Source organism: Rousettus aegyptiacus, unplaced genomic scaffold (assembly GCF_014176215.1).
Source record: "Rousettus aegyptiacus isolate mRouAeg1 unplaced genomic scaffold, mRouAeg1.p scaffold_m13_p_2, whole genome shotgun sequence".
In the NCBI taxonomy this organism is placed as follows: Eukaryota; Metazoa; Chordata; class Mammalia; order Chiroptera; family Pteropodidae; genus Rousettus; species Rousettus aegyptiacus.
The window spans coordinates 169,947,640-169,974,412 of NW_023416295.1; the positions used below are offsets into that span (position 1 = coordinate 169,947,640).

At 59.8% G+C, this 26,773-nt stretch overlaps 1 protein-coding gene and 1 long non-coding RNA gene across 2 annotated transcripts; one reads left to right on the forward strand and one right to left on the reverse strand.

Moving 5' to 3' along the window:
• Positions 1-1,309: 1,309 nt before the first annotated feature.
• On the reverse strand, positions 1,310-11,635 carry SOX10 (SRY-box transcription factor 10). The gene is made up of 4 exons (XM_016161780.2): positions 11,429-11,635; positions 10,446-10,954; positions 5,640-5,908; positions 1,310-3,236 (listed from the first exon to the last, which is right to left on the reverse strand). The coding sequence occupies exons 2-4, from the start codon at positions 10,874-10,876 to the stop codon at positions 2,533-2,535; spliced, it is 1,404 nt and encodes a 467-aa protein (XP_016017266.2). The 5' UTR covers positions 10,877-10,954; positions 11,429-11,635; the 3' UTR covers positions 1,310-2,532.
• A 1,447-nt stretch (positions 11,636-13,082) lies between these two features.
• On the forward strand, positions 13,083-20,656 carry LOC107519279. The gene is made up of 3 exons (XR_001599077.2): positions 13,083-13,357; positions 20,085-20,346; positions 20,560-20,656. It is a non-coding gene; the product is annotated as an uncharacterized LOC107519279 (long non-coding RNA).
• The last annotated feature ends 6,117 nt before the right edge of the window (positions 20,657-26,773 follow it).

Consider the following 26,773-nt stretch of genomic DNA (forward strand, 5'->3'; position numbering starts at 1 on the left):
GGGAAGTGGTCAAACCCAATAAGATGAAATCTGTTAAAGATCAGTATAAAATCCTGCATTTATCTACAACAAAACAAAGCACCAGGAAACAGCTTATATACAGTTGGGGTGATCTGACTTGGCAGCAGACACCGTCCACAGGATCAGAGGTTTGCAGCTACTACTAAGCTTCATGGGAGCCAGCAGTTTGGGTGAGGTTTACTGAGGAGCTTACATGACGCAGGTCCAGATGGGAGTTCGGTCGCCCTGGAAGACTGGGCTAGACTCCCCGTCCCACCCCAGATCCTCACTAGGAGGTGAGCAGTGGATAAGGGAGCTGGGCACGCTGGTCTGGAGCAGTGAAAGAAGCATCACTTCAGATTTAAAGTAGAAGTAGGGCCTGTAGACAATGGACAGGTGGAAGAGATGATGCTTATGTGTGCAAAGATGGAGTCAGAGCTGCCTGCGCATTCCGGCACCAGCACTCTTTAGCATGAACCTCTCAAAGCTTCAGTTTCCCCGTCTGGAAAATGGAGATGATGATAGGGCCCACTCCCTCGTAGACCTGGACGACATAAAGCTCTTGGCCAGGGAGCACTCACTACATGGTAGCCATTACTATATTATAATCAGCTGGGTATAAGGAAGACTTCCATCTGTTGGAGCCATCCCTCAGTGGAGCACAGTGGTGAGGAGGGTTCCCCTGTCCCAGAGGTGGAGTGGCTCCTGGCCCCTGAGCACAGGTTGGAGTAAGCCCCGAATGATTAGATTACACGTCTGCCATCCTGGGTTTACACTTAGACACCGGAGGCTGCTGTGAAGATGGGGTAGGTCCTGGAGTGGACCAGGTGTGTGTGCGTGTGTGTGTGTGTGTTGGGGGAGGTGGCAAGCGGAGGGGTGCAGAGAGAAGGCCCAGCCACACACCCTAAAGGATCAGGCCTGCTGGCTATAGACAGCAAGAAGTCAGGCCCGACCCGCCTCTTTCAAATACCTGCCCTTTGAATTCTTTGTGAGCCCCCTCCCCTCTGCTGGAAGGTGCCCTGCCTGAGTTCCAGCTTGAGCCAACCAGCGGCCCACCTTCAGGGTGGGCACAGCGGGGTTGGGGGCAGGCCCCCTATCTGAGGCCTCAGCTCCTGAGCACAGACCCACCTTGCTGCCCTGCCAATTGTCCCAAACCACTGTCTTGCCCCCACCTTCTTGGGGGAGAGAGGGGAACTTTGGGCTATCGATCCTTTGCATTCCACCCCTAGCTACTTCCAGAGTGTTTGAGGGAGCACAGGTACGGGGATAAGAGACCAAGAGACAGGCCAGGTCAGGCCCACCAAGCAGGTAACTGGAACCTTTAATTTTATTATGTGGAATGCTTAATGCAGAGTTAATAGGGGCTGGAGAACCTAGGAGAGGAGAGAGGGGAGAGGGAGCTACTGAGATAAATAAGAGGGGGCAATAATGAGTTACATGTGGATTGTGGGGGCTGCAGAACAGGAAAATAGGGGCGGAGAGCGCTACGTACTTTATTCAGATACCACTGGGAGGCAAAGGGCGAAAGGCCAGGGCGGAATGTACACGTCAGGAGTTTAGTGTCTTCAGTCTGCCGCCAGCAACCTGGGTGCTGGGCCCTGCGTCTCCCCCTGGAGCAGAGGGTTTGGGCCCGAGAAGCTGTAGCTCTCTGGGAAGCCCAAGGAGTTGGGGCTGACAGAGCAGGGGCCACAGAGCCTGGTGAGGGAAGAGGGAGTTGGGGAGCCGGGAGGAAGGCTCTGTGAATTGTCTCTGAATCCCCTCCTCACCTCTGGGGATGTGCCTCAAGGTCTGGGAGGTTGTGGTGGATGGAGTAGGACCGGGGGCCCTCTTTCTCGATGAGACAAAGAATGAGGTTACTGGCGCAGAACTGGATCTGGGGGCCTCTGTGCCAATTCCTTCCTGTGTTCAGGAGGGGAGGGGGGACTGGGAGGATGAGGAGACCACCCTCTGATCCCTCACGCCCCACACCCCCTCTGAGGCTGTTCAAAGCTGTCCTCGGCCCCCGAGGGGCAGATGTAGCCTGCGCTAGGCACTGACTCAGGTCCCTGGTTGGCCTTGATCTTAGGCACGTGGCACAGGGGGCGTGGGTTACGCCAGACCCCTCATTCTCCACGAGAGAGGAAACCAGCACAGGAGTGGCGAGGCCTCCGAGTCCCACCCGACCCCGGGTGCTTCCTCTTTCCCAGGGGAGGGCGAGCGGGTCCTTCTCTGGTCCCGGGATCGAGGGTCATCCTGGGGGGAAGGCGCAGCCCCTCAGCGTTCAGTCCAGGGGCAACCATCAACCTCCTTCTCCTCTGCCCAGCAATCGTGCAGGGCTTTGCCTGGGCTGGAGCCTGGATAGGACGGGGTGGGGTCATCGAAGGCAATGGGCCAGACAGAAAGCCTTCCCTCAGCCGTCAGCCTCTGCAGCCTCTGCAGCCTCCTCCCCAGCCACCACCGGGCCTGAGATGGGCAAGGAACAGGGTGCAAGGGCTGGGGGAAGGGGTGCGCTGCCCAGAGGGGCTGGGCAGGGGTGTGGCGACAGCGCCCCCTTTAAGGCCGGGACAGCGTCGTGTATACTGGCTGCTCCCAGTGTGTGGGGCTGTGGGACTGGGGCCCTGAGGGGCTGGGGTCAGAGATGGCCGTGTAGAGGGGCCGCTGTGAGGGCCCCATGTAGGAGAAGGCCGAGTAGAGGCCGGAGGCCTGGCCCGAATGGCCGTAATAGGGTCCTGAGGGCTGATGGTCAGAGTAGTCGAACTGGGGGCGGGAGATGGAGGGGAAGGCGGAGCCGTAGTGGGGCAGGCTGAGGGAGGTGTAGGCGATCTGTGAGGTGGACGGCTGGTCGCTGTAGTGCGGGGGCCCCTGGGGCCCCGCGGTCTCCGTCTTCACCTGGGCTTTGGCATCCACGCCAGGTGGCGAGACTGTGGGCAGAGCCACGCCTGGTGGCTTGGAGATCCAGGCGGAGTGTCCACTGGCCACAGCCAGGGCGCTGCCCAGCCCATAGCCAGCTGCCGAGTAGCTGCCCACGTGGCCTGGGTGCCCATTGGGCGGCAGGTACTGGTCCAACTCAGCCACATCAAAGGTCTCCATGTTGGATATTACCTCGTGGCTGATCTCGCCGATGTCCACATTGCCGAAGTCGATGTGAGGCTTCCCGCCCTCCGCCATGGAGCGCCCGTCCCGCTTGGGGTCTGCTTTGCCCGACTGCAGCTCTGTCTTTGGGGTGGTCGGAGGGGTGGGTGGGCCATGGCTCTGGCCTGGGCGGAGGGGAGACAGAGAGAAGGAGGACACGAGGTCAGAGGCTTCTGGATTGCGGTGGCTCACCTTTGCACAAGAGGCCCCCAGGAGGCTGAGGGCTGACCCCGGCGTGACCTTGTGCGTTTTACACGTTCGGGCAGCCTGAGGTGGCATTTATTTATATCACGGTCTTGGGTTGGTCTTCAAGTGTTCATGAAATTCCCCAATCTTAGGGATGGGTCCTGCCTCCCACCTAGAACGGAACCCCCTGTCACCCCACTCCGGCTTCCTTTTGAAAAGCCTTTGCCATTGGAACATTTTCCCAGACATCAGCTGAAGCCGCCCCCCCCCCCCACTCCCATTGCTCCTTGGCTGCTGAGCCCAGTGGGGTCTGGCCAGGCACCCAGCTCGCCTGCTCCCCGCAGCGCACGCTCGGCCTCTGCAGGCTGCTCTCCTTGCTGACCTCACCCACCCACCCTTCTCGTTGACTCTCCAACTCTTTGTTTCACTTTTGTTGGCTTGTCTATGCCTCCTCCTGCCCTGCCCTGCCCCCCCCCCCCAAATAGAGCTGTGGCCCCGACAAGCCCTTCCCTCCTCCCAAGGCCGCTCGCTCCAGGAACCCTTCCCCCCGAGCCGGCCCCACTGGCCATGCCCTCAGCGCCCACCACGCTGCACTGTGCATTGTTCCTCTGGCCGCCGTCCCCCGCTTGTTCAGAAAGGCGCTGAGATAACTGACCTCCCCACCGCCCCACTCCTTTGTTCATTTCCTCGCTCACATATTCATTCAGCAAACACTCAGGGGGCACCGTGCCAGGAGCGGGGAATACAGACATAAGTAAAACGGGTCACTGTCCGCACAAGTTCCCAGGCCTGGGGAGATCTGAGACCCACACGCGGCCGGAGTACAGCTTCGGAAGTGCTGCGGCTATGGGGCAGGCGGAGAGCACAGGAGACCGCGGAGCGAGCTGCTCGCCCTGCCCTGGGGACTTGGCCAAGGTCCCACTGAGGAGAGGGGCTGAGCCGGGCCTTGAAGGCAGAGAAAAAGCCCATGCCCACAGTTATATTCTGAGGTGGTGGTTCTGTACATGGTCCAGGGTCTTCTGGGGGGTGTGTGTGTGTGTGTGCGCGTGTGCGCGCGTGTGTGTCCCTGGATCTCAGAGGGTGGTGCACACCTGCGTGGGGGAGGTGTGGCTGGACTGGGGGTCCTAGCAGAGAGGGAGGCTTGTGCCTCCGCCATCAGACCAGGGCGATGCTGAGTCCTGCACTGGCCGTGCACTCTGGGCTTTAGGTTTCGGTCCTGGCTCTGTCACTCACTGTGTGACCCTGGGCAGATAGATCCCTGTCTTCTCTTAACCAGTTTCCTTATCAGTAAAACGGAGACAGGACCGAGCAGCTCAGATACGGCCTCCTTCCAGAAGCCTTCCTTCACCAGAGTCTGGTGGGTGGCTGGATATTTTCAGAGACCTGACTGGAAGGATAGTCGGTGACTCATCCCTCGGGTCATGTTCCCTCTGGGTCTTGCGTGGCTCCGTGTGCCCTTGCTCTTTTCTGTGCTTCATTCACGTGCATTCATCCTTGCTCCCTCCCTCAGGCCCGAGTGTCTGCTCCCGGGCCTGGCGCAGAGGAGGTCTCGGCCACGTCTTCTGCAGGCCGAGCTCTGCTCTGGCGGATTTCCCGTGGGCCTGAGCCGTGCATGGTGCTCTATCCATCACGAGCACAAGCCGTGGTGCCCGCAGAGGCCCCGGAGCCAACGCGCCTGGGCTCAGACCTCAGCTGCGTAGCAAGTTACTCTCACTTTTCTCATCCTTCCTATGAGAGTTACAAGCCTCACAGCTGAGGCCTGAGCCCAGGCAGAGTGGCTGCCTCATCCCAGTCTAGGATGATTGAGTGAGTTAATACACATGAGGCAGTTAGCACAGTGCCTGGCACACAGTAGATGCTCAGTTAACGTTAGCTGCTAATATTATGAGAGTGAAACAATGTTTGGCCCTTGCATGGCATGTGCTCAACGGCACACACTGTGTCTTCATCAGACTGGGAGGAGGGCAAACGGCAATGATCTCTTCTCCGTCCGATCTCCCCTTTCTCAGAATCACCTTGTCCTGCCTCTCCCGGTTGTAGCTCACCCCACGGCCTCCTTAACTGGCCTCTTCACTCAGCAGCACAGCCTTCTTCCATTAGCCAGAGTCATCTTGCCCAGCTGCCTCCTCTGGCACCTGAGTCCCCACTGAGCACCCTCTGGGCCCCTGCATCCCAGGTGGGGCGACCGCACAGCCTGGCAAGCCTTTCCCCAGGCCCAGGGCTACTGCGGAGTGTCAGGGCCTCAGGCCATCCAGGCTTCGCTTCTCCCCACTGCCCAGGTCCCCCCACCAACAGCTCGCCATCACACCCCACCCCACCCCAGCTCCCCACCCAGCGTTCACCTGAGGGGTGCTCAGGGTTCCCATCCGACATCGGGGAGCCCTCTCCTGGGTGCCGGTGGTCCAGGTGGGCGCTCTTGTAGTGGGCCTGGATGGCGGCAGCCCCGCTCTGCTCGGCCTCCCCACCGGGGCACTCAGACTCCCCCTGGGCCGCCTTCCCGTTCTTCCGCCTCCGAGGCTGGTACTTGTAGTCCGGGTGGTCCTTCTTGTGCTGCATCCGGAGCCGCTCCGCCTCCTCAATGAAGGGGCGCTTGTCACTCTCATTCAGCAGCCTGGGGTGGGGCGGTTGAGGGAGAGACAGCAGAGGGGCCAGTGTGAGGGTCTTCCCAGGGATGGGGAGCCCGGCGGGCAGGGCTCCGCATGGGAGCTTGCCCTTTGACCTACAAACTGGAAGATGTGAGACTGGAGATGCCCCAGGCTCCGAGGGCTGTGGTCTCACCCTCAGATCTCTCGGGCTGAGGCATGAGGGAGGGGTCAGCCTGCTGCTCCTGGTCGGTCCTGAGGATGGAGTTAGAAGTAGCACTGGCACTTAGGAGGGGCAGATGTGTCCCAGGGGAGGGAACACCCTCATCAGCAGAGCCATCTGCAAGTGGGGCTGGCCGCCTCATGGGGGGCGGTGAGCCCCCTGGGGTTTGAGGTGCACAAACAGAGAAACGGCATGGTGAGGGGCAAAAGCCCAGTCTCTGCCTCCTGCTAGCGGTGTGACCGTGGGCAAATCACTTCTCTGAGCCTCAGTTCCTTCACCTATAAAGTGAGGATGACAATACCTACTTCACGGGGTGTGGGACTGGCCAAGATAATGGAAGCGAAGCGTTTGCACCAGGCCCGGTGTGGGGGGCGGGCGCTTGAGAAATCGATGCTGTTCTCATGCCGCCTGGCGGGGGGTGGGGGGGGGGGTTGGACCGGAGGACCTGGGGTGGGCCCGTCTCAACTCTAGAATCCTGATTCTGTGAATTCCAGTGTTCTGGGGCCACAGGGCAGGATGTGAGTGCCCTTTACTGCCTCTTGGGGAGAGATCATATCCTATCTAGGGGTGACAGAGGGTAGAGGAAGCTCTTCTCAGACCCAGGACAGTGGCAGACGGATCCTCACCCTACTCTGAGAGCAGCCAATGGAAGGCAGCCCTGAAGGCACTGTCCCTGCCCACCCGACTCCAGTCTCAGGCCAGGGCTGGGGAAGGGAGTGTTCAGGGCTTAGCTGCCCCCCGCGTGAAGAGGGTAGGATGGGGTACCTTGCGAGGATGCTAAGGGGAAATAACACAGACCTAGACATAAGGGGCTCCGCAGGAGCAGCTCTGTCCCTCTGCTCTAAGTGCCACTCTCTCCAGCTCCCTGCACCCCCAGCGGGTGCCCTCTTCCCCCAGTCAGCAGAAGGCAGAGCCCTCCCCGCCCAGGATGGGAGGGGGTGGTCATACCAGGCACCTCCTAGCCGGCAGCAGCATTCCTCTGCAGCTTAGCCTCCCCCGCGGCTCCTCCCCCAGGCCGCGGAGCCCAGCCCTAGCCCAGCGTTCTCCAAGGGTCCCCAGTGATGAGTGATGGGATGGGGACCCCAGAGCAGGGCCTCAGGGGTCAGAGAGTGGGATGCACACTTCCTCCCACCAGCCATGTCCCCCGGCCAGGTCTCCGGGAGGCTGGGCCCAGGGGAGTGGGTGGGGCAGGCCCTGAAGGTGTGTGTGGGTGGGGGGTAGAACTGCTACTCAGCCAGCACAGAGGCTCCTGGGATGGCTAGGGACACCGAGCTCCCTCTCCCCCCACAAATGTTCTCTGTGCCTTCTGCCCAGCTGGCAACTGACTGTGGATCAGCGAGAAAGTGGCAGGGGGCACGGAGGGGGGGCACGGGCCAGAAGAGAGAGATTCCGATATTGCATCCCACTGTGCCTCCATGATAGTTCCCCGTAGTACCCTAACCTCAGTGGAAACCTAGCCTTGGGCAGGAGGGAAAGGGGGAGCCAGCCCAGTCCTTCTCTGGCTGCAGAGGCTAACCCCACCTCCGACCTCAACCCCGGGCTCTCTCCTAACCCCAAACCTGTCCTGCCCCATCCCATCGACCCAATCTTAAATCTAACCTCGACTCCAGCGCCGGCCCTCACCTCCCGGATGTCGCCCACAGCTCGAACTGCAAACCTCATCCTCGTCTGCCTCCCACTTCCCGTCCGTCCTCCAGGTCTCGGAGGTTTGGAATAGGGGTGGGGAGAGGGCAGGCTGGTTCCCCACCCAAACCAGAAACCCCAACCTTGGTGGCGGGGGCTCCCAAGGCAGGGCGCTGGCTACTACTCCATCTGCTCCTCCAGGCAGGGAAGGGGCCTGCGGGCCGCGGGCCAGGAGGGGCTCCAGCCTGCTACTTTTAATCTCTTGGCTCTAATTATTCTCCAGGCAGGTCAAACAACACACAGCCAGGGCCACGTGATCCGCACCTAACAGTCCTTTCCCAGGCGGGAACCAAAGGTTAGCGTGACCGTCACAGCTCATGCAGCCACTTAGGAACCACGACCTGGACGCCGGTGTGTCTGACCCCACCCCATTTCCAGCACCTCACACATTGCGTCCATCTGTCTCTCTTCAGGTTAAGGGCCCCTGTTTTCCAGATCTGTCGGCCTAATCATCAACCTTCCCGATGGCCCAGGAATCATGAGCCTGATGGGGACCTCCGGAGGAGCCCACGGGGAGACTGGCCAGCCCAGTCCAGATCCAGACGTCCCCCAAGAGCCCCCCAGGATTCAGGCAGCCCACCCGCATGCTGGTGTAGTTGGGCCCTTGCCACAGTCTCGCCACCCTCCTGTACCTGGGATCGGGTCCTGAGCAAGCAGCGCCTGCTTTCCTGACTTCCCCACTCCACACTGGTCCATGGGGGGCACCCTGGGCCCCTGCGCGCACATTTTGAGCAGTGGCCAGGAACCAGTCCTTTTGAGGGAACCCAAGCCCAGGGTCTGGGCCAGGTGGACAGGGACAGTGGAGGGTCCAATCTTAAGTCTTTAGTGACAAGGTGGTGGGAGAAGTGGGGCTCTATCCCTCCTCCGATGCTCTCCCTGGGCGTGAGCTGTGGTTTGCTCATGGTCCCCAGGGCCTGTCTGCCTGTCTGTCCCATCCTGGAGGTCTGTCTCTCCCTTGTCTCATGGCACCGAGGGCACTGGCCTGGGTGCGGGTGTGGATGGACCTTGGGCAGAGGAGCTAACTTCTACTTCTGCTCTTGGGCAGAGCTGGACCCTCTGGGTCTGTGCAGCAGGCCGGCTGCTGAGCCTGGGGCCCGCCCAGGATGAGCAGAGCGCTGAGGGCTGAGAGGGGGCGAGGGGGTGCCAGGCATTCAGCAAACACATGGCCAAGGACAGGGCCAGGGGGCTGGATGTGAATCCCTCTTGGTCTCTTGGGGGCCCTCCAGCTCCTTCCACCACCCTATGCCTTTGGCCTTCTAGACCCAATCCCCACCGTCCTGGGGGCCAGCGAGAGGGCTGCAGCAGGGGGGTGGTGGGCTCCTCTGACAAAGCCCAAACTTTCGGAAACCCCAAGGTGGCTTACTGCTTTCCTCTTCTCTGCCCTGACCCTCACAACCTCCTGACCGTGGCTTAGAGTAAAGGGGTGACCCACTGTTGTCATCAAGGGTGGGGCTGGGAAAGACCACTGGTCAAAGATTCAGAAGACCTGGTTTCTGGCCCTGGCCCTGCCACCAGCTGTTATATGGCCTTTGTGGTCCCTTAGCCTTTCGGTTATATCTTTTGGGCAGTCTAATGGGGAATTAAGTGACCTCTGCAGGCTTCCATCTCTTGGAGCCCCTGTTCTCTTTGTGGGCTGCGCAGGACTCTGGAGTAGGGGTTGCTCTGCTCAGCATGTCCCCAAGGGGTCAGGGTTGAGACCCAGACTTGAGGTGAGGGTTGGCAGACTTCCCCCTTGGGCAGATGTTATTCCCCAGAGGTTTGGGCTGGTCCCAGGGGGCCTGGGATTCTGAGGGACCGTGAGTAGGAAGGGGGCCAAGGTCTCCTCCCGGCCAGGGCTCTCAGCTCCAGCTTCAGGGCTGGAGAGGTAGGAGCTTACTCAATGCTGGGTGGGGCCCTGGAAGGGAAGATGGCGCCCAACTGGAAGAGAGAGGGAGAGGGAGGCAGGCCTGGGAGCTTGGGGACAAGGTGGGAAGGGGAAGCTTTTGTTCTGTGTGTCTCCTTCCCTGGGGAGGAAGAAGCCCCCCACCTTAAGGAGAGTGGCGTCAAGAAGACACAGCGTGAGCAACTGGGATAGGACAGGACCCTGCAGACTTGTCCCTCAGCATTTTTCTAGCCCTCACTCTTTCGAAGACTCCTGTCTGAATTCCTTGCTTTCCTTGAACTTTCCCTACTCCAACTGGCTGCCTCAGTTTCCCTGCCTCTCCTGCTAGGCCTTCAGTTCTTCCCCAGGCGGTTCCCCCGCATCTCCCACCGCTAGAACTGGTGGCAGCGGCACCCTGGAGTGTGCGTGCCTGTGGGAAAGAGGTTAGGGAAGGCCTGCGGCGTGAGCCTTCCACCATCCTTCGCTCCCCGCCTTCACTCCCCCAGGAGGCAGCCCCGGCCCTACAGCCTGCCACCGACAGAATTCCAACCACGAGGGGGCGCCTTCCTGCCCGCTACCCCGAGTGGGGAGCCAGCCTAGGCCGCGGGAGTTCTGAGCCAGCACCACCCCAAGGGGGTACTTGTGGGGGCAGGGCGGCCTGATACCCGCACCTGGTCTTCCAGCCCCATCAGGAGGTGCTGTCCCCCGAGAGGGGCCCGAGGAATCCCTGTCTGGCCTGAACCCACGCCCAGCCGGAGGGCCCGCGGGGGGTCCCGGAGGCGGGCGGGCGGGCGCTCACCTCCAGAGTTTGCCCAGCGTCTTGCTGAGCTCGGCGTTGTGCAGGTGCGGGTACTGGTCCGCCAGCTTCCTGCGCGCCGCCTGCGCCCACACCATGAAGGCGTTCATGGGCCGCTTGACGTGCGGTTTGCTCTTGCTGGCGCCGTTGACGCGCACCGGCATGGGCACCAGCGTCCAGTCGTAGCCGCTCAGCACCTGGCTGACGGCCTCGCGGATGCACACGGGGAACTTGTCATCGTCCGCCTCGCCGTCCTGCTGCTCCTTCTTGACCTTGCTCAGCTCGCCGGGCCCTGGGCTGGCTCGCAGGCCCGATCCCCCGCCGCCGCCGCCATCGGGCCCCAGAGAGGGCGCGCTCCCGGGGGACAGGCAGCGGGGCTCCTCCGAGCCCACGGGGCTCAGCTCCACCTCGGAGAGGTCTTGCTCCTCTGCCATTTCGCCCCCGGCTGCCGCCGCCTCGGCCGCCTCCCCGGGGCCCGCCGCCGGGGTCCTCGCGAAGAGTCCCACGCTCACCTGGACGGGCAGAAGGGCGCGATGGAGCAGCCGTGCGCGCAGCCCCGACGTTGGCCCCGGACGCGACGCGGGCGCAGCCCCGAGGTGGCGCCCGCCCCGCGCCCCCCCAACTCGCTGCAGCCCCCGGGGCCTGCGCACATGCCAGACCCGGCTTGGCCTCCTAGCTCCCGCCTCCTGGTCCCAACCGTCTCTTGGTGTGGGTGGGTTTGGGTTTTTTTTTTAAACCTCCTTTTGGGTGGAGGTTTGTTGATGGAAAGGAAGAAAAACGGACTCTTTATTCTGCTCTAATCCTGGCTCCTGGAATTTCCCACCTTTTCTCTCACCTTTCCTTCTTCCCTTCCGCCTGCCCCCGACGGAGTCTAGAGGAGCTGGGTGGGGGGCAGGTGCGGTGTCAACCTCTCTCCACCCCACGCCCCACAGCAGGGTCCCAGGCCTGGGCCCAGGAAGGGAGGAGCGGGCTGCGCACTCACTCACCTCCTCGGACCTCTCCTCCAGCCTGGGGCTCGTCCTTAGGAAGTTGAAAACCGTGTCCCAAGGTGTGCGGTCCAGCTCGGGGCTGGGGGGTGACGCTGGTGGGCTGGGAGGGAGGGGCTGGGGGCCCTGAGCCTCAGGCCACGGCCTGGTCAGGACGGAGCCTGAATCCTCACCACCAACCACCCTGGCCGGACAGCCTGAGACTGACTGAGCACCGAGCTGCTGCTGAGGGCTGGGGAAGGAAGGAGGGGGAGAGGGGGAGGGGGAGGGGAGGGAGGGAAGGGCAGAAGGTGGAGCCTCCAGCGCTTTCCTTCTCCCCAACACTCAGGGCTCCTCCGCTAGGCGCCCCCACCCCAGCTCTCCGAGCTGCTATCCCAGGCCCATCCTGGGGTCTGAGCTTAGTTGGGGAGGTGTAGGAGTTGGGGCAGGCAGGCCAGGAAAGCCAAGGGATGCAGGTGGATGGGGTCGGGACCTGTTGCTTGGAGGAATTTTGGGCCCAACTGGAACCCCCCAATCTCTGCCTCCCTTGGCGCCATAGGCAGTTGGCAAAAGTTTGGGGAAGTATGAGAAGAAGGGAGGTCAAGGTTCTGTTGACCCGTGAGGGCCTCTGGCTTGTGTTGGCTCCAGTGAAGGTGCCTTCCTGAGTGCCTGTGGCCAGGCCCTGCTTCCCAGCTCTCCCTGTGTCCCGGCCCCCACACGGGCTGTCCCCTCTGCCTCGCTTCCGGAGATCCAGGTCTACACCCGGTGTGCCAGGGGACAGCTGGGAACCCCTGCCCCGTGCAGATGCCCCGGCTAGACCCCTGGTTCCTTCTCTTCGGAGACTGGGACCCATAAGGGTGCGCTAGCTCCCCGGAAGTTCCCAGGAGGCTGGGCGTGGGGCCGAGGGTCCTCTCCTAGCAGGCGTGAAAGGCTTCTGGGCCCCAACACCCTGCACATTGGGTTCACGCTCTCTTGAGGGGGGTCCCGGTCCTGGTTATCATGAAGTCCTCCAGTCCCCACCCCAAGGAAGAGGAGGGAATTGTCCCGCCTCCCTCTACCTATTCTTTGCCCACTTCTCCCTCAGCTCTCTCCCCAGCTGGGTGAACCCCTCAGTTTTTCTGTGCTGCCCATCACCCAAGGCTCCTTTTTCTCTCCTCTTTCCTAGCTCTCTCTTCCGGAGGTCACAGCCTGTCTTCTCAGTGGGTGGGTGTCGAGGCAGAGGTGGGGCTTGCATGGAGGGCCAGAAGGAGCCTGGGCCACACTGGCCACCAGGTATGGTTCTCAGCTCCTCAGCAGCTGGGCACAGCCCCCGGCCCACCCCAAGGGAGTCCCGTCTGGAGTGGGGCTGGAAAGGGGGTCTAGGCAAGGCCTCGTGCTCGGGAAGGGCCAAGGGGGTGGAGGGGGGTGGGTAGTGGGACACAATGAGGTAGTCACACGAGGCGAAGGCATGTTGGGGGTGGGGGGAGCGGACACACACACACACACACGCATGCTCGCACACACAACCAGCCAGACAATCGGGCCAGTGTGTCTGGGGCCTCGGAGCCCAGTGAATTAGGAGTTTGATAAGGGTTTTCTCTTTCTCCTGCTTGCCGGCCTTGGACAATCTCCCCCCAGTTTTCCTCGACGCCACCCCCGGCGCTGCCAACCCTCCTCCCCCCGCCTCCCTTCTCTTCCCTGTGCCCAGACTCTTGTTCGGGGCCTTGAAACAGTGAGCTGTCTTTGTTCGAAATACAGGTGAACGGCAATCATGTGATTAACACACACACACATAAAAAGCTTTTTAACAGCGCCCGCCTGGCCTCAGAACCGCCCGGAGAGGAGCCGCCCTGGATGGACAGAGGGACGGAGGGACGCGCATCCAGCCGGTCGTGTCCGGCTGCCTGCAGCCGTCTCCGACACCCGCTGCTGCCCGCCCGCTGCCCGCCTGCCTGGCATCTCTCGATCCCGGTGGGTCCCCATTCGCCCTTCCACCCTTGGTTCCTCCTCTTTGAGTAAAGGGCCTCTCGGACCCGCATGGTGTCTGAGACTCCATCCTGAGACCCCGTGGGGCAGGGAGGGGTGGCCGTGGAGGGCGAGGGCCCAGGGTTGGAAGCCGGGTGTGGGGTCCCACGGCTCCTCTCTCTGACTCCCCCGCCCCCTCCCTCATCTTTCTCGGCCCAGCTGTGCCAGGATGGGGGTGGGGATGGCAGTGGGCGCTCTGGGTCTGCAGGGAAGCGACGGTGGACAGAGGGGGGCCTCTCCTCCTCCCTCTGTTTCTTTCTGTCCCTCTCTCCTCCGGTTTCCTCAGTGCCATGCTTGGGCTTTCTGCTGAGAGGTGCTAGATGAGGCAGGTGGGCCTTCAGGGGTTGGGGGGAAGGGCTGTCAGATGCCCAGGGCTGTGGGGGCGGGGGCACCCTGCTGTGAACACTTTCCTCCACCCGCCCCGCTGGCAACTGCGATCCCCTCCATCCCATCCCAGGCTCTGGGGGTCCAGCTTTCTCCAGCAGGGGAGGGCGAAGCCCCATATTCATTCCTGGAGAACAGGGCGTTTGGAGAGGGGGGCGGGGTCCTCATTGAAGACACGGGGGGCCTCTACCCTTGGCAGGACAACACCACCTTTCGCTCCCTTCCCTGCTTGGGAGGGGGGTGGAGGGGTCCCTTTCCCCCTCATTCCTGACCCTTCCCCAGAGATGCTGGTCAGGGCCCGTCCCTCACCACATCCCAATCCAATCTGCCCATCCCCAGTGAGGCGTGGTGACCTTCCTCTCTCCCCAGTAGAGAGGGCCCCAAAGTGTGAGTGTGCTGGTGGAGATTCAGGCTCCCGACCCTGGGCGGAGAGGACTTTTGGGAGCGCCAGGGCTTCCCTGGGATCCACCCTGGGTGCTGGTTGACACTGGTCCCAGATTTACTCCTCAGCTGGCCCCTGAAAGGAGGAGAAAGAATGAAATTCTGTCAATCAAACGTAAAGCCCATTGATGACCCCGCCTGGCAGAGCTGCTTTGGTCAGCAGTGACCCTTAACCCCTTAGCTCCCTGCGCCCTCTTCCCAGGGCACTGGTCCTGCTTCGTGTAAGGCTCCACCCTCGGTTCTCTGCCCTGAGCCCCAGTCGCTCATCTGTCACCTGGGGCAATGATCATCCTCCTGCCCTCCCTCCCTCCCAGGACACACTGAGATGAGGTGGGGAAATGTGCGTTTTCCAGAGCCAGGGGCCGTGCAGGGGTGAGGGGCGGTGCTGGTCAAGTCCAGCCTTTGCTCCAGTCTCAGTTTCCCCAGGTGGGCATGAGACTGTTTTCCCCACTCCCTCGGAGCACAGGGCTGAGGACCGGATGGGCCACACTGGGAGAGCACTCCGCCGCCCTGAGGTGTGCTGTGGATGGCGCTGCGTGGTCCCGGCTGTCTCCTGTGTCCCCTCCGGCCTGTGTCCTCTCCCAGCACCTTAGACACACACTAGCATCTCCTGCGGGGGCCCTCGCACCCCTGCCACCGGTTCGTGCAGAGAGGGTTGGCCTAGAATAGTGCGCTCAGTGTGAAGGTGCACAACCACCTGGCTCCCATCCTTTGAGTCCGGGGTGGGGCCTGAGATTCTGCATTTCTGACCAGATCCTGGGCAGCTACCTAGAGCACTGGTTCTAGCTCTTGGCCACGCTTTAGAATTGAAAGGAGTTTAAAAAAAAAAAAAATACTGAAGCCCATATGCCACCTCAGACTGGCTAATTCTGAATTTCTGGGCATGGGGTCCAGATGTTTACTTTTTGAAGCTCCCTTAAGGCCTTGCTCACCCTCGCTCAGCTCTCTGGAGGCCTGGGGCTCTGATGACCCCTTCAGGACCCAATATTTCAAGGGAGGGAGAGAGGGCTGGGGGCCAGAAGCGCAGTTACACTGGGGTATGGCAGGGGAGGGGCTGTGCTTTGGGGAGAGGAAGGGCTGAGGGGCATGGGTCAGGGGTCAAGGATACAGTAGTGACCAGGACAGAAACTTAGCTGGGTGAGTGTGTGGGGAGCGTGTGGGGGCTCCCTCGAATGTTTCCTAGGTCACCCCCACCTCTGGATAGGCTGTGTTCTCAGTTTGGGGTACAGGAGAAAGAGCACTGGACTTGGAGTAAGGCAAGGCAATCCGGCCACTAGTAATCCACATGGCCATGGGCAAATTATGCTGGTAACCTCTCAGGACCTGGTGTTTGCATGTGTGAAATGTTGATAATTGCATATATCACTGCATTTTCCAGTGATGGAAGAATTAATAAGAACACACACACACATTTGTACTTAGCTCAGTGTTTGGTAGGTAGTAAGTACTCAATACATGGTAATTGGTAAAAGTAATTTATGTACTGGGAGGTGGGGAAAAGAACTCGCTCCAGTTCAAGTGCACGAGTATTTACCGAGCAGCCACTACGGCCTTGCCTTTGGGGGTTTGCGACCTGCCTGCCGACACCCAACTTCAGTCTCTCATGGGTGAGCTTCCCTCGCCTCTGCTCCTAACTTCTAGAGCCGCCCCTTGGGCCGGCCCGGCCCTGAGCGCCCCTGTCACTGGACTCATTCGGTCCTCTCAGCAGCCCGCTGAGCAGGAGCTGTGATCATTCTCCTTCTGGGAGGGGAACTGAGGCACAAAGAGCGATGGGCCAGGGTTCAGCCGGCTGACGCGGGAGGGCGAGACTTCCACCTGCAGTTTACCTTCCAAGCCCCAGCCTCAGACCACCGGGCTCCACGGCCATTAGACCCTGGCCAGGCACGGTCGCACGGCCGGTCCCCCACTTCCCCTCCCCACCCCCAGGCTTTTCCACTTGCTCTGCCACCCTCCACTGCTTCCGGCCCAGCTCAGAGGCCCTCCCTTCAGGAATGCACCCTGGTCGTAGCCTTGGTTGGAATTCTTCGCCTGTATTACTTCCCCGCGGAGGTGAGACAGACATTCTGTGCCCGCCTCACCTCCTCACACTCAGCCCAGCACCCTGGCCAGTCTCCACGTCCTCCCGAGAGCCCCCGAGAGCTAGGCCACGTCTTCCTCTTGGTCTCAGCTTCTCCAAGGCCAGACAAGGCCTCTGGGAGTCTCTCCCCTGAGTTGAGTCGCTGTCATAGTTCTAAGGGGAAAAAGATCAGGGAGGCCGTTGCGGGCAGGAGTGGCTTTCAGAGGTGGAGGACCTGAGCTCTTGGGGAGGAGGACAGCATTCCCGGGCCTGTCCCAACAGGGGCTCTCGCCAGTCCCTGTTTCTGGTCCAAGCGTAGGGGCCCAGACTCGGACCTGGGCCAGGAAGGCAGCTCCTGGGGCCTCAGCCTTCCTTCCCCACTCCCCCGAGCCCCGCCCTCTCCGGGAACAGGGAAGTGGGAGCGGTGCCCAGTGGTGCCTTGGGGCAGCTGACCTCTGCCCTCTTCTTAGAAGCCCTGAGAGAAGGAGACTGCTCGTTCCTGTCGCCCAAACCCAGTTGCCAGAAAGCCTTTCCTGCTGTCTCCCCGAACGAACGTCTCACGCTGTGGTGCACTTTCGTGAATGTATCCTCTGTGCAGAGCACTGGGCCAGGAGCCCGCGCGGGAAGGCGACGGAGGCCAGAGCCTGGCCTTGGGGAGCTCAGAGCCCGATGGGAGACACCTATGTGAAGACTCAGAACCCAGGCTCGGCCGAGGTCCTTTTTGACCACACGGGTGACCGAAGCCCCAAGGGCCGGGGTCAAGTGCCAGCGGGGCTGTGGAGGCCCTGTGTCACCTCGGCCACCTTCCTCCCTCTTTAGGCTTCGGTTTGTCATCTGTAAAGTGAGGGGCAGGCCAGGTTATCTCTGGAGGTGGTTCCGGATTTGATAGTCCACGAATTATATTTCACAGCAAGAGGCCGACGCCTGAGCTAGTGTCTCCAAGGTGGCCCCTCAGCTGTTCCTCAGACATTGACTGCATCTCCTGAAAGACGATTTTGTGGGGAAATAAGTGTGGGAGACTCTGCTCTCCACGTCCTCTTTTTTGGAGATACAGGGCCTGTTAAGTCGTTAACAACTGTAAGTGCTGCAGTTAAGAAATGAGTCTTTGTTTAAAATTCTTTTCCCCGATTCTGACTTCTCCTCCACGCTGGTCCTTTTCTCTCTCCCTTTCTGCCTCCCAAGAGTCGAGAAGGTGCCATGCTCTGCGAAGCTCTGACCCAGGGAGGGCCTGGGTGTCCCTTAGGGCACTGCCCTCAATCCCTCGCCCCCCTGCAATCCCAACGCAGGGCTCCACAAGTCCCACACCCCACCAGCTCCCACCCTTGACTTGAGCTGTGGCCACATCCACTCTCCCCGCTCCCAAGTGTGGCCCAAGCCTCAACAGGCCCAGCCCTGTCCGTGGGACACTTTGCCGATTGGCTGAGGCCTGGAGTCTCCCCTGCCTCCTGCCTCCCCCGCCTTTCCAGCAGGACATTGGGACTGCTGGGGTTCGTACCCGTGAACTGGGTCCATGTCGCCTTCCTCCATGATGCCTGGCACGTAGAAGATGCGCAGTGATGCAAACGAATGAATGGCCTGCTGCTAGGTGTGGCGCTTTCGAGTTAGACAGCTCTGGGTTTGACTCTGACTCCCGGCGCCCCTACCTATTAGCCCTGTGTCCTGGGAAAACGACTTAAGGTCTCTGAGTCTCAGTTTCCTTCCAGGCAGTGGTGAGGATTAAGCCAGATAATGTATGTAAACACTTAGGACAGTGCCTGGTGCATAATGGGGCTATGTAAATGGCAGCCTTATCTCGGGGATCTGCCTGCAGAGGTGGCTGTAGGTCGACCTTGGGTTCGATAGTAGTCGTTGCTTCTTATCCTGCTGAAGCGCCCTCATGGGATGTTCTCCCACTGGCTCCCAGTTGCCCCGAGGGCTGGCAGAGCCAGGGCAGGGTAGTCATCCCGCTGAACAAAAGCAGAAGGGGAAGCGGCTGACTGACTGACTGTGGTCACGTGACTCTTTAGTCATGGAACGCGACCTCTCTGCCTTAACGTTTCGCACCGGGTTTTCTGTAGGCGAGGCTCTGCTGTCTGTGGGGGTAGGGAAGAGGGGCGAGTGTTCGGTTTGTCTTCGGAGGGGCCCGTTGACGAGTCATTCATTCATTCACACATTCCCACACACTTAGTAGGCGATGTGGCGCAGACGTGCGTGGGGATGAAGAGAATGGTGGGCAGGAGGAGGAAAGGAAAGGTCAGGGACGGCCGAGAGTGGCCTTTATGGGATGGGACCCTTGGTGCTGCCGCCGGAGGGGACTGCCCCTGTGGGGAGCAGGGCGGGCTGCGTGTGACTAACGGGAGGCCTTTGTCCTTCCGTGGCTGGCAGACAGCTGGGCAGCCTGGGGGGAGGGGCTCACCAGGCTGCCCGGCTTACAAGGCGACTGGCGAAACCCAGGCCTTCCCACTCCCGATTCCCTGCCATTTCGCTGCCATCAGGGCATAACCGGGGACCAGGGCTGTAGTAACCGAAGGGGCGGGGGGCTGGGCTGGGCGTGGGTGGACGCCCACTGAGGGTGGCACAGCGAGCGAGTCCTCCGTCCCCCTAAAGTGGAAATGCAGCGATCCAGTGGGATCCCAGTGTTTGTGGAGCTCCAGGCGGCCTCCCCGCAATACCTTGTCCTTCGAATGATGTCGCTTTGTAATTAAAAAAAGGGGACGAGCGCTCACAAGCCTCGGATCTGCAGCCAGAGCGACGGGGTGCGAACCTCATCCTTGCCCTGTGCCAGGGATGGGATTGGACCAGCGCGTAATCTTCCTGCACCTCAATTTTCTTGTTTTTAAAAATGAGGATAATAGTACCGCCTTGTGGGAATGTCACAAAAACGAAACATAAAAAAATTAAAAAAACGAGAAATAGCCTAGCAGAGCGCCTGAGACGAAAGGCAGACACAGTGCTCGGCCTCTCGGTCACCTCGGCGGCGGCGAAGGCCAGCGTTTCCCGGGCGGGGCGGCTAACGTACTGGGTATAATAGTGTTTGGGAAATAATAACACCTGGGGAGTCTCCTCCCTTCCTGGGGGGAAGAGATGCACGGACTGTGATGAGAGCAAGGGCCCTGCACACAGCCCTGGGGTGTGCTGCTCACATGTCGGGGTGCTTTGGTGCGGGCAGACGGTGCCACATCCCGCGAGGCTGCCAGGCACGGGACCCGCTGTTCGTCCCGCCGCCCCACCAGGTGGCAAGGCGTGCAGTCAGTTCGAATGTCTCCCGTCTGGGGGCTGCGGCCTTGAGGGGGAGTCTTGCCGTCGTCGGCCTGTGCGGTGGGGAGAGCTGCTCTTGACCCCGATGAGGTCCTGCGTCTTGCTGTGTGACCTTGGGGAAGTCAGCCGCCCTCTCTTGGGTCACTCGCTCATTCATCTGTACAGTGAGGCAGTGGCCTCTAGATCTCCAGGGGTTCTTTCACTCTCAAGATTTTAGGGGTTATCGGAAAAGGCCCACATCTGGTCTTGTCTCCCCGAGGCAGCTGCTCAGGGCTGGACCTGCACGCACACAGCAGGTGCTCAGTAAGTGCTGGTGGAACACCACTAGCCCCCCCCCCCACAACCCCCACCTCCGCTCCTCAGAGAGCCTGCCCCCTGGCCTGGGCCACAGCATTCCTGTTAGCTCTTTGGGGGCAGGACTCACATTCTCTCCCCACACTCAGCCTTTCACTCGTTTGTTCTAAGGCTCACAGAAGCGGCAGACACGTGTGCGCACAGGTAAAGGAAACTCCCAGTCACGGACAGATCGAATCCATGCTTCCTTCTCTCTCTTAGGATGTAAATCCCAGTCTTCAGCTGGGCCCAGCCCGACCCGGCCCCACTCTCCTCCCCGGACTCCTCCGGCCAGAGTGTCTCATCTTCTACTTCCTTAAACTCAGGAGGGGCTTCTTGCCTCTGAGCCTCCAGCCTCCGCAGGTGACCTCTCTTTGCTGACCCCTCCTCCACCGTCTCTGCGCCTGCTCCTCTTCTGGCCTCAGCCTAAAGCTCCATCTCAGAGACACGCCGCCCCCCTCCAGGATCCGTTATTTTCTCCATGGTACGCTGGTCTTTTCCCTTATAGCACTCGTTGCAAGTTTAGATTACATATTTACTGTGAGAGTATTTGTTATTATTACATATCTACTTATATATTATATTTATATATTTACATATATTTATGTTATATAATATAATACAGATTGCGTAGTATTATTGTATATACTATATATTATGTATTTTATTGTGAAATTTGTTGTCTGTCTTCCCTCAGGATGTTGCGTTCGTGAATCCTTGGTGAGCTGAGTGCGTGGCACACTGGCCAGTGAATGAATGAATGAATGAATGAATGAAGGTAGCCTCATGGGGAGGGTGGGTGGGGAGGGGCGATGGGAGGCCTGGAGAGGTGAGGAGAGCTAGGAGGGAGGCTGAGGGTAGAGACTGGAGACTCGTCCAAGGTCTTATGTAACGGAGGCGGGTGTCTTGATTCCCAGTGCTCTTCTCTCTTTTGGAACTGGGCGCTCCTGGAGGGACGGGCTGGGTTTAGTGGGACACCAAGCCCCGGAGGACCTAGGGCAGGAGAATAAAAGGATGGGGGATCCAGCCAGCTCCCCAGCCGGCTCCACCCCTTCCTCCAGCGGGCAGGAAGGACAGGGCAGATCTGTCAGCTGTAGGCGCCACTGCCCCAGAGGACCCAGCCCTGAGCCCACGGAGAAGGAAGGGGGGAAGGAAGCACCCAGTCTTCCCCTCTCCCTCCTGCCCCACCCTCCACCCCCATCTCTGGCTGGAGCTCACAGCCCTAGGCCTTGGCACTAAGGGAACGGGGGTGGGGAGCGGGGGAAGGGAAATGGGGACAGAGCTCCCATTCTGGCTCAATGCCTTCCTCCCCGCATGGGGATGGCGACCGCCCTGGCGGCCCCTGAAGAGCTGGGCCTGGGCCTCGAGGACGGAGGGGAAGGGAGAGGGCATTGCCACTGAAGTCCTTCCCGTGTGCCTGGTACAGGGCGGACCCGCCCAGCAGCGCCGGCTGGGACCTGGGAGGCCGGAGTCCTGGCTCTTCAGGGATTGCTGTGAGGCCCTGGGTGGCCACCAGCATCCTCAACTGCCAGTGCGCCCCAAATCTGGGGCTGCCACCAGCTCTCTGGGGAGCTTACTGTAAATACCGATCCCCAGGTTCCATTCCGCGTCTTAGATTTGGGTGGGAATCTATTCGTAAAAGCTCCGCGGAGATGATGATGCAGCTGGCGTGGGAACTGTTGGCACAGATGATCTCTAAGGCCCCCCCCCCCCAGCCTCAACACTCCCACCTCCGGCAGACATCGCCCTGCGCTTTCGTGGCACCCTCCTCGCCGCTGTGCTGAGCAGGCGGGCACTCCCAGCCTCCCTGAGGCGGACGAAGGCCTCGTCCTCTGTCCTCTTGTGACCGGGGCGCGGTATCTGCACAGGGCGCAGGGAGCCGGGTGGGGGCTGTGCTCACGAAGAAGCCTGCGAGGGGCTCAAGCCCCTTCCTCCTCCTCCTCCTCCTCCTCCTCCTCCTCCTCCTCCTCCTCCTCCTCCTCGAAGCCTTTGCTTTCTCCCTTTTCCGCCTTCTCTCTGCCTCTTGATCACGGCCTCGTTTTACTCTCTCTGCCTTGACTTCCTTCTCTCTCGCCGTCGAGTCCTCTCTCTGTCTACAGCCCCGGCTCTCTAGGGGCCCTCGCAGCTCTCACCCCGCAGTTGGTTGTCTCTGTCTCACACTGTCCTTCCCTTTCCGGCCCGCTCTGTCTCTGTCCGGGTCTCCCTCTTTCTCTAGCCCCTGACTCTGCTCCCCACCCCTCACATTTCTCTGCCTCTGTGCCCCTCCCCCACACCCCTCATCTGCCCTGCCCCTACCTGGAAATGCAGGGAGGCTGCCAAGGGGTGGAGGGTCCTGGTAAAATGAGCAAGAAGGGGAGAGGTGACAACTTAGAGAAACCAGGACTTTTGGAAATGATTGCGGAGCAGCTCTCAGGGCTGAGGGCTCCGGGACCTCCAGGTCCGCCCCGCCTGGCTGCAGCTCACGGTCCCAGCTTGCTTCTCCTCAGGCCAGCTTGCCTGGTCCGCAGCCATGCCCTGGTCACCCTGCCGCTCTCTCGGGCCTCTGCCCAGCAGTCCATCTCCCTCTTCGTATTCCCAGCTTTTCCCCACTGCTTCTGAGGCCCCCCTCAGAGGCGCTGTGTCTGGGGCGGGGTGGGGGTGGGAACAGGAGTGGGGACAGGGAATGACGGGAATGGTGGGCTTCGACTCAGCAGGCCAGCTCTTCCTCCATCCAGCAGGCTCAGAAGAATCACCTCTTGTTTTTCCTCAGTGACCTGCCAGGACAGGTGGCATTTGGCCTCCAGTCCTGTTAACTCTCTCAGGGCTGGGGTGGGGCCAAGGGCCGAGGCCTCTTGAGCCTACCACGCCCCCATCTCCCCAAGGAGCCTCCCTGGGGGCCGGAGGCAACAGGCTGGTCCTGGGGAGGCTGTAGGCCCTGGGCCTTCCATGCTCTGGTGGAGAGGCCTTCTGGCCACCGGGGCCTGGCCCAGAGCCTCAGGCAAGGAGCTGGGTCAGGCTCCTGGGGAGGTTGGGTGGTCCTGCTCCTATCCTAGGGACTTCACCCCAGGAGCTCTGGGCCGGAAGAGCCCCTATTTCTTCCAGACTCCTTCTCTGCACCCCGCCCCACCACCCGCATGGCCCCGGGTGTGGGGACATGCAGAGGAGCAGCCAGAAGGGTTAAGTCAGGAACTCTTGGGATGGCTTTGGCCACGGCTGTTCCTCCAGGAGAGGAGAACAAGGGGCCCATTCTGTGTGTGGGAATTAATAGCAAAGAGTCATCTGGGGTGTCATTCAAGCCCTGATCAGCTCCCAGAGGAATGCAAGGGAGAGAGAGGGAGAGAAAAAGAAAGAGTTGTGGGGGGGGGGGGGAGGACAGGGAGAGGCCTGAGGCAGAGATGTCAAAGGAAGGGCATCAGGGTCCGCTGGTAACAGGAGCCCGCCCTGGTGGGTGGGCCCACAGCCCCAAGATGGGAGCCCTGCCTTTCTTCACAGATGCGCCCCTGTCCCAACTCAGGATAGAGCCCGCTCCTGTGAGCCCCTTAGCAAAGGTCTCCCCCTTCTGTCCTCCCCCTTTCCCAGGATGGCTGTACCTTCCACCCCCATGTGTGACTGTTTCCCTCGAGGCCTGGAGCCCAGCCCAGGCTGTGGGCCTGTTGGGGCGGGCTGATGGCCCACTCTCCGGGACACCCCCAAGTTTGGTCCCATCTTTGCCTAGGGGTCCCTGGTGTTCCCTGTGGGAACAGTCCTGAGGCCGGTGCTGTGGAGAGCTAGCTCGGGTGCCCGGGTTGTGCCGTTTGTGGCAGGGTCCAGCGGCCTGGCTGCAGATGAGCTGAGCCACGTCCCTGCTGGATGACCACAGGCAGCTTCAGCTGCCTGCACAGGGCGGGCACCAGGGCCTTCTGGAGCTCAGCCCCTTCATCCATGCTGGCTGTGCCCTGGCTTGTGAGCGTGCTCCTACAGGCCTCGGGAGACATCTCGAATGACACAGCCTAAGGAAGGGCCTTGGAGAAGCTCTAGGTGAAACTTCTAGTTTCGAGGAGGTTCAGGCTGAGGCCCCAGAGGGCACCCACCTGGCCCCGGGTCATCTGCCTCTTAGCCCAGTGCCATGATTCTGCCCCACCGAGGGCCTCCCAGGCGTCAGCCACGCCTCTGAGCTGAAATGAAAACTTCCTCAACTGTGTGGGGCAGAGAGAGCTACCGGGTGCAAAGATGGGGGCCCCTGCGGGGGTCAGAGGGGGTGCCCACTTCCCACCTGCGTGGTCTGGGGCCGAGCTCCTTAGTCTGTCCAGCCTCAGGATCAGGACGCTGTCTAATGCTCAACAGCCAGCTTTGTTGTGAGGCAAGACAAGGTAACAGGTGTACAGTACCCGACCCAAGAGCTGAGTGCTGCTGCTATTTTTCCTGTGATGATTTGATGATTATTATTGGAGGTCTGGGCGCTTCCAGTGCCCCTGGGCTGAAAGGCACACCGTGTGCGTTTGACTGTCTAAATCTGGCCCTGGCAGCCTGTGCCCTCCCGGGCCAATCTTAGGAATCCCGGCTGCGGTTTTGGTGGGGGCGAGTTTTCCGGCCTCCAAACCTCCCTTGTGCCAGCATCATTTCCACACCTGGTGACTTATCCTCCTGGTTCTGCAGGAACGTGGTGCCTTTTGCCCCGACAGCACGATGCGGGGACGAGCGTGCAGCCAGTGCGAGAGCTCTGGAAAGCTCCGTGCCTCAGTGTCCTCCTTGGTAACACGGCCAGCCTTCCTCCGCATGGGAGATTGTGGGCATGGTGAAACCTGAAGAGATCGCAGAGGTTGTCCCGCCGTGCCCCCTTATGGCACAGATAGGGAGCTGAGGTTAAGCAAAGGGCCTTTCTGGGCCAGTGAGAGATGGGCAGAGCTTGCGGACTCCCCTGCACGGGGCTGGGTCCGGACTCCCGGGTCCCGGCCCGAACTCCGCCTCTAGGAGCCAAGTAGACTGGATGATTCCTTCCCTCTAGCTGAGCCGGGGAGAAGATCTATTGAAAGAAAGGAGGTGGAACCTTTTACAAACTGTAAAGTGCCCTACAATTATGCGGGTTTATTAAGCAGATCACTTTGGGACACTCCATGAACCCTCTGGTCTTGAGACCCTGGGGGGTGGGTTAGGCCTGTCCCCATGCTCTTCTCCAAACCCCGTGTAGGGGTCGAGGGTGGCTGGCGCCCCCAGCCTAGAGAAACAGAGTTAATGTGGGTAAGAGGTAGGACAGCCCAGGGGGTCCCTGCCTAGCTTGGAAGAGGTGGTGGGTATTTGAATGTGACATTCTCCAACATCCTCAGAGTGAAGGGTTGGCTGACAAGGTCCCGCTCACTGTCTCTCTGCTCTGGGCCGGGTCCCTGACCTTGAGGAACTCATAGCCTGGTGACCTTGGCATTCATTATTTGAGCTCTTATTCTCAGCATAGTGCTCAGCACACAGTAGATACTCAGGAAACGCTTTTGGGATTGAATGGGGTGATGGTGTTGAGACAGCGCCACTGCTGGCAAGGTGAAGCGTGTGGGTGGAGGTGAAGTGTGAGTCTTGCCTGGAAGCCGAGGAACGGACAGGTACACAGTGATGGCTGCCAGCGGGACCTGCAGCCGGCAAGGGAGAGGTGCTGAAGGTGGCAGGAGGGTTGGGAGTCGGACAGTCCTGAGTTCACCGTCCCATCCTGCGACCTTTTTATTTGCAAGCTAGTTCCCTATTCTGAACCTCTGTGTCTTTATCTGCCCAATAGGGATAATAGGATCTATTTCATGGATCCAAGGCTCAAAACATAGGTGCATAGTAGGTTTTCAAGTGCATATACGCTGGCCAATCAAACAGTGTGACATGAACAGAGATCTTTGGAGAGGACAGATGTAAATTATAGAACTATTTTATAGAGACACAGTGATAGATACAGAAATAAATATGAGTTGCATTGTATTAGGTTCATACAAGTAAAATTTTTAGAGGAATTCATGAATTTACTCATTCCACGGACGGTACCTGAGTGCCTGCTTCATGCTGGCTGTCTGCTGGCCACCGGGGACATAGAGAGGAATCAAGAACTTCCCCTTGAGCCTGAGGTTCATGGCACCCAGGAGGAGATAGGCAGATAAACGCCCAGCGCTGGGTGGGGACAGCGCCAGTGAGCTCTTCTTCACCTTGGCAGAGAAGGCTCAGGGCTTTTTACCGGGCCACAAAATCATTTGGAAACTAAGAAAAGAGTACCAGTTTCAAAATATGTGAAGAAAATAGCAAAATAGATATTAATAAAAATTTTCAAACAAAAAAATCACAAAAATCCTTTAAAATTGGTTTATAGCCAAATGATTATACTTAGTATGTTATGAGGGTGTATTTTAATATCCTTGATATGATGTGGGGTCAGTCTCAGATCTACCAGGGTCTTATGAAATGATTCTGTGAACCAGGACTGAGGGTACTCAGCAAAGGGAGCTGTGCCTGGGGCAATCAAGGAAGGCTTCCCAGTGGGGGTGATATTTGGATTAAGCCTTAAAAAGAAAGAAAGCTTTAAACAGAGAGAAAAGCAGCCTAATGTTAATTGAGGTAAAAGGAGATGCATGAGCAAAAGTATAGTGAAAGGAAAGCATATGAAGAATTTCAGAGAAGCGCGTTATTTGGAATGCAAGATATTTTGGATTTAGGGTATGGCAAACAGGGGAGGAGAGACCAGAGTGACACTAGAAAGGTTGGCAGGGGATTTTATCCTAAGCAGAATGGGTAGCCATGGATAAGTTTTAAGAAAGAGAAGTGGGTGGCGACATGCTCAAATTTATTTATTTTTCTAAAGTTTACTCCCAAAGCATTAGGGGAGGTTCACAGTTGGTGAGGAGAGGAAGGAGATGCTGAGAGACACTGGAAGCTGGGAGGCCAGTTAGGCTGAAGTGTTAATCCTGGCAAAAGATGATGAGGACCTGTGC

What these genes read in the sequence shown, in the direction of transcription:
- SOX10 (XM_016161780.2), bottom strand. Translation starts at nt 10,876, where the DNA reads ATGGCAGAGGAGCAAGACCTCTCCGAGGTGGAGCTGAGCCCCGTGGGC. An exon ending in ACGCTGGGCAAACTCTGGAG is followed by an intron (nt 5,909 to 10,445) that starts GTGAGCGCCCGC and finishes GCCCCACCCCAG; the next exon opens with GCTGCTGAATGAGAGTGACA. An exon ending in GAACCCTGAGCACCCCTCAG is followed by an intron (nt 3,237 to 5,639) that starts GTGAACGCTGGG and finishes CCCTCCGCCCAG; the next exon opens with GCCAGAGCCATGGCCCACCC.